This window comes from Monopterus albus, unplaced genomic scaffold (assembly GCF_001952655.1).
Source record: "Monopterus albus unplaced genomic scaffold, M_albus_1.0 scaffold210.1, whole genome shotgun sequence".
In the NCBI taxonomy this organism is placed as follows: Eukaryota; Metazoa; Chordata; class Actinopteri; order Synbranchiformes; family Synbranchidae; genus Monopterus; species Monopterus albus.
Genome location: NW_018128090.1, coordinates 723043 through 729582, shown reverse-complemented (window position 1 = coordinate 729582; position 6540 = coordinate 723043). Strand labels below are relative to the sequence as shown.

Sequence of the window (6540 nt, the reverse complement as noted above, 5' to 3'; positions counted from 1 at the left end):
GCTTAATGATTAATTAGATGGAACATTGTGGGTGTGGTGTATGAATGTTAACACCTTGTATTAATTCTTTAGTATATTACTTGTGTGGTGTAGAAGATAATTATTTAAGAATGTAATTATGTAAGAATGTTAACACTCTGTTATAATTTTTTTAGTATATTACTTGTGTGGTGTAGAAGAGAATTATTTATGTAGAGATACTGCTTGCAAACCAATGATGGTAAGATGATGTCATGGGGTAGGACTGGATAAGTCTGACTTCTTCCTACTCCATTCAAGCATGTACTAGGTATAAGCAAATTGATATTGGATTAGCAATTGTTCGGATATGTGTAAAATTATGTGTGTTGACATAACTGTCTTTACATGCTTGAAAGAATAAATCAAATCAAATCAAAGTTCTCCTTTATAGTTCTGCAAATGTTTTAGTGACGTGAAAGTCAAAGTTTGAAACAATTGTTCTTCTGCGTTAGCATTAATCAGAATCAGTATGCTTTCATCAAGTTATCCATTCTAAGTTGCTCAGTATGGAGATTATTGCAGGGACTGACTTGAAAGGGTAGGGAAAGGTTTAATAAATCCGCATATAAAGAAGCTTTGTCCTCCCCCCTCCTCTAAAGATTTCTTTGTAGTCAGGTGAGGAACGTAAAGATCTTGCTAAAGGTTCAGTTGCTAATGTGAAAAGCAGCAGAGGCAGTGGACAACCATGACTAACAGATCAGATTAGATTGAAGTAGCTGAACCAAAGCTTGTTTGTTTGTTTGGAGATGCTTGAAGAAGCCTTATCCATGAGATAAATGTGGGGCCAATCTCTAATCTCCACATCTCCAACAGTCATCTCCAGTTCCTTGATATCTTTTTTGAGCAGGGGTAATGAAAAATCTGATATTTTTCCAACGAAATTCACGCCAAATGTTCGATTCCGTTGAAGCCCATTGCATCTGACATATGTGTTCCCAATTCTCCTCTGTGATAGTTAACCCTCCTTCTTCTCTTTTATGTAATATGGGTTCCTCCTCTTACTCTGCTGAATGCTGTTGTATAATTTAGAAATAATTTTTGTGGGTGACAATGATTTTGTTAGTGAAATAAATGTTTGAAGGAATCCCTGGTTGGCTAAGGGCACTTTGATATTCTTATTAAAATAGAGTCTAACCTATAGCTATCTGAAGAAGTCCTCGGAGCTCAAGCCATATTTATGTTTCAGAGTGTCAAAGGTTTGCAGTGTCCCCTTTTGGACAAATGAATTATAGTTGGTTAATCTTTTTGAAATACAGTTCTTAAACCTGTCGCCATATTTGTTTGGGATGAACTCCGAGTCATGCACACCATCACAAAATTTTGGATGAGTCTTCCAAATTACATATTTTAATTGTTTCATGCCACGCTGTTAACATCGTAGAAGATATGTGCTCGTTTGGTATATTGATTTCTGTCTGCAATTTTGTGTTGGTTACTAAAGCCTTAATTGGTATTCCTTTAATTGTTCCCTCAACATCTTTCCACCCTGCTGCATAGACTGGAGATCACAGGCACACCAGTGGCCTTAACTGGGCAGCATAATAATACTCTTGTAAAGATGAGAGGCTCCTTCTCTTCTTCCAATTGTAGGGTTTTATACTTAACTCTGGGTTTTTTACTCTTCCATATGAACCTTGAAAATAGTCTGTCCCATTCTGCGAATTGTTTTGGGGTTATAGGAAAAGGTAAACATTGGAAGAGATACAACATTTGGGGTAGAATGTTCATTCTGATAGAATCGATCCTAGAGTGCAGATCTAAAAAGGGTATGGTATTCCATCGTTCTATGTTGAATTTTATTTTCACATTAAGGGACCCATAGTTGATTTCATACATCTTTGGAAAGTCCCGGTGTAGTAAAACCCCTAAATATTTTATATTGTCCTCATCCCATTTCCATTTATAGTGATATCTAATACTCTGGGGGGGTCGGGTCATAGTTTAGGGTTAGTATTTTTTTTGTTAACATTGATTTTGTACCCTGAGTATGTACCATAATCTTCCAGTATCTTCATAATCTTAGGCAGAGATTGCGTTGGTTGGCATATGGTTAATATTAGGTAATCTGCAAATAATGCCAATTTTTGTTCTACCCCCTCCATATTCACCCCCGTAGTATCTTGCCTCTGCCTAATCCATTGGCCTAGCAGCTCGATAAATAAGGCAAAGAGGAGTGGCAATAAATTGCATCCCTGACAGTTTCCTAATGTAAATGACTGTGAGGTATCCATTTATTTTGATTCTAGCTATTGGTTTTTGATATAGTCCCGAAATTACATCAATTATAGATTTATGCAGTCCAAATTTGTCAAGCACTTTGTATAGGAATGTCCTAGGAATGTATAGGAATGTTTTTCTGTACTGCCATATTATTTCATCTATTTCTTTATTAAGTTTTGTCCTCCTGAAGGCTTTCAATTTTTCTTTGTAGCCAGGGTCTGATCCTGGGTTCTGCTGCCTCCTGGACCCTTTGGCCGCTCTATTCCAGGTCAGCCACTTCAGCTGTTCAACGATTGTATCGGGCGGTTTGATGATCTTCACCATGTAGCCTCTCCTAGTCATATCTTCGGTCGCTTCCTCCACCGTGTTGTATATTCTGGCTCCATCAGTATATTTTACTTTCAATCTGGCCGGGAAGAGGGTCTGAAATTGTACCTGATTTTCTTTCAGAGTTTTGCGCACGTCTGCATAGTCCTTCCACTTCTTAAGAATGAGAGGAGGGTAGTCATGATCCAATGTTATCTTTTTGGCATTCCAGGTGAACCCTCTTCTTGACCAGGCCTTGCAAAGTATCAGTTCTTTAGTCTTATAACTTAGAAACTTAACGACTATCGACGTGGAGGAGCCTCATTTGGTGGAGGAGAGCCCAGTGAGCGATGTGCACGTTCGATGTGGATATCTGACCCATCCAGCTCCAAGCCTTCCCGTAGCAGCGTCTCCACAAAAGCGCTCATTGATGGGGAGTCTCGTTCTGCTGACTCTGGCATGCCATAAATCCTAATATTCTCTCTTCTAGAACGACTCTCCTACTCCGTTAACTTGTCCTGCAACTTAATGTGTAGCTTCACAAGTTCAGTCACCGCATCCTCCGTATTCTGCATCCTCTCCTCTGCTTTCTCTATTCTACTTTCAGCTTCACCTAGTCTGCCATTCACCTTTGCAAACTCCTCCCAGATGCCTTCCATCTGGTACTTGTTTTCTTGGCGAAAGCCTATTATTTCTTGCAAAAGTACTTCATGTAACTCAGCAAGTTTGTCATAGTCTGCCATATTCTCCCCGCCCAAGATACTTTCCAATGTGTCGTACTGTCGTTGCTTTTATGTAGCCGTGCCTTACGGTGGTTAGCTTTATCCAGTGGTAGCTAGTGCTAGCGCCGGTTGTCCAACTTGTCTCTCCAAGTTAATTTGCTTACTTACAGTTCATCGCCGAGAATATATTCTGGTGTATTTCTCACCCCCTCTTGATTTTAAACTCTATTGCTATTGCTTTTTCCTGTTCTAACTTCAGTTCAAGGGGGGTTATCTTAACTTTCTCTGGTTCCTTCGGGGGCTCCTCTACAACACAGCCATCTTGGTGGTGTATCTACCGGAAGTCCCAATTGTCTGTTAATATGTTTAATAAATCCTGTCTGGTCTTCATGCATTATTGTCAGCAGGACATTCTCCTGTCTGGTGGCCAATATTTTAACTAATGTTTTTGTCAACATTTAGTAGGCTCACTGGTTTATATGATGCTGGGACAAGTGGATCGTTTTCTTTTTTGTGTAGCAGAGAGATTGAAGCTTGATAAAGTGAGATTAGAGGAAGGCCCCTTTCCAGTGAATCATTAAAAGCATCTAACAAGGGAAGGGCATTCTCTACAATAAGTGTCTTGTAAAATTCAGGCATATACCCATCTGGACTGGGTGCCTGTGAACTCTGAAAGCTACGTTTTGCTAGTTTTACATCTTACAATATGACTGGGCACTTTAAAGATTCTTGTTTTTTTCACTAATGGAGGGGATATCCAGATTGTCAAAAAACTCTCCAGAAGCTTAGCATCCATTATTGACTCAGATATATACAGTTTAATATAAAATTGTTTAAGTTTCTGGTTAATTTCCAATTTATCAAATAAAGAATTTTATAACAGGAGAGCAGTGCAGCATCAGTCAGCTGACAGTGGTCAACAGCTTCATTAATAAATAATAAATAAATGCATAATGAATAAAAGTTCACCTAAAATGCAAGGTCGTAGTAGTGTTAATGTGAAGTGTGTTGTAGTAGATGGGTTAATCTGACAGGCAGATCAAATTGTGTCAGTCATTCAAGCTAAATTTGATTGATTTCATTCTACACTAAACATGTCTGTTAATGTTCGCTGCTTTAATTGAAAGCACTAAGATCTTTTTAGCAGATCTGTTATTATGTAAGAGTCTAACCCTGCACCTGGTTCCAGATGTGGCGGGGGAGAGCAGTCAGAGCGGAGCCCAGTTCCCGGGTCGTCCCAGTGAGGTCTGGTCTCAGTGGCAAAACCAGCATCACTCCCAACAGGCAGGGGAACAGCACACACACCCCAACCCCAGCCAGACAGAAGTTTTCCAGGTAACACACATACTCAAATGAAGCCTCTGCTGCTCTTGGACTCCTCTGTGGTGTGTGTTCCAGCTGCTGGTCGCTGACCAGTGTACGCAGATACATGATATGTTTGATAAGGGCTCTGACCCCCTGTTCCCTGTGTCTCTGCAGGACATGTTACCCATGGCTGGAGATCCCACCCAGGGAACAGCCAACTACAACATTGAAGACTTCGCTGACCTCGGCATGTTCCCACCATTCTCTGAGTAATATCTCCCTCTCTTCATCACGTTCCCTCTCAGAACAGGTCGTTCATTTGTCTACATTGCTGGATCACCATCACAGAGCCGACAGGCAGCATGGCGAATGTCTGGGTGGACTTGTCATTTGCACACATACAAACACACAGTCCACTAATGTTTGGGCTCCAAAGCCTGCAGTATGTTTCTGTGCACATACACATACCTCATCACTACAGAATGGAACTTTGCTGACAGATGGGTGAAACATCAATCAAGTCTGTATTAGTTCTTCATCTGTAGTTGGATGGACACAGTCTTGAGCTCTTCGGTCTGGTCACTGAAACTGTCGAGCTCTCTGCAATCACCATCGGTATGACCAGATGGGGTCATAAGGAAATTGCAGCTGTATTTGTTATTAAGACTGCTATCAGCATTATTATCCAAGATTTTACACTTCTTTCCTTTCGATATGGTAAAGGAAGCCAAATGAAGTTTTGACTAAAAGTCTGTGTCCACATGTCCAGCTGCTGTTCTTGTCTGCAGAAATCTGTGCAGATTACCACAATTTAGGGCTGTGCCAACTGCATCACTCTGTTGGAGGGTATCTGAGAGGGGTTTTTTTCCCATCAGTTGCGATTACAATTACAATTCAGGAAATAAACATAGGTTTATTTATGTTATTCTGTTCTCAACAACAGAGAAGCTCAGTCATGTAGTAAGACACTGGGTAGTTATATCATGCATTTACCTTGCTCTTCAAATGTGACATGGCACTAACTTTACACCTACTATTTTGTTGTTTCTAGACAACAGAATGCAAACATGCTGCAGTAAATTGGAACCAAATATTTATTGACTAAACAGGAAATATGCTTTTTGATCATTTCAGCCTTTGTGAGGGTCTTGATGTAAAGCTCCTGTATTCTGTGGACGCAGTAGCTTCTTCATATTGCATTTAACTGTATCACCAAGATAACGAATCACTACTTATTATAGAAGAAAGCCTTCCCTGGTAGGCTAGTGGTTAAGGCGCAGCGCTTTCACCGCTGCGGCACAGGTTCGAATCAAGGTTGTGTCAGGAAGGGCATTCGGCATAAAACACATGCCAAATGTCAAAATGCGAGTCGTCATTGTGACAATTCGCTGTGGCGACCCCTAAACGGGAAAAAGCCGAAAGTGACTTTCGTACTTATTATAGAAGAATGCAGGCCTATACTACTCCAGAAAAGTTTCCCAAATTGGTCAGAAGCCTTGCTTAACTGGGATTATGACTGAGGAGGTTCTTTCACAGCTGAGAGAACACAGAACCAAGTGGAAATGTGGCACTGTGAGTCGGCTGACAGCTGTATACATGTCAGTCCAGACAGGATGTCACTAACTCACAGTACGTTATGACAAACAACCAGCAGACTAGTAAGTGACCAGGGGCCCATTTCAAGAAGTAGGTTTAACAAACTCAGAGTTCAAACCTGAACTCTGAGTTGACTTACACAGAGTTGGAAAACTTGGAGTTTTCGGTTTCAGAAAAGCTGAAAAGAGTTGGTTTAATCAACTCTGAGTAGTTTGACTCAGAGTTAGGCGCGTGCCACGCGACTATAAAAAGCCCTGAACAATGGAGTGAAGACATTACGAGTCACCATGGCAACAGGACCAAGCAAAAATAGGTCTGCGTTTTTTCCCCGACAGAAATGGATGTGCTACTACAAGCATATAGTGACTAC

General features: G+C 40.7%; 1 protein-coding gene across 1 annotated transcript in view; it reads left to right on the top strand.

Annotated features, from left to right (window-relative positions):
* arnt2 (aryl-hydrocarbon receptor nuclear translocator 2) overlaps nt 1-6337 on the top strand; it is a 67282-nt gene extending 60945 nt beyond the window's left edge. The window contains exons 10-11 of the mRNA XM_020618873.1: nt 4459-4604; nt 4749-6337. Of these exons, the coding sequence (XP_020474529.1) occupies nt 4459-4604; nt 4749-4847 (245 nt within the window). The 3' untranslated portion in view covers nt 4848-6337. The remainder of the gene's footprint in view (nt 1-4458; nt 4605-4748) is intronic.
* The last annotated feature ends 203 nt before the right edge of the window (nt 6338-6540 follow it).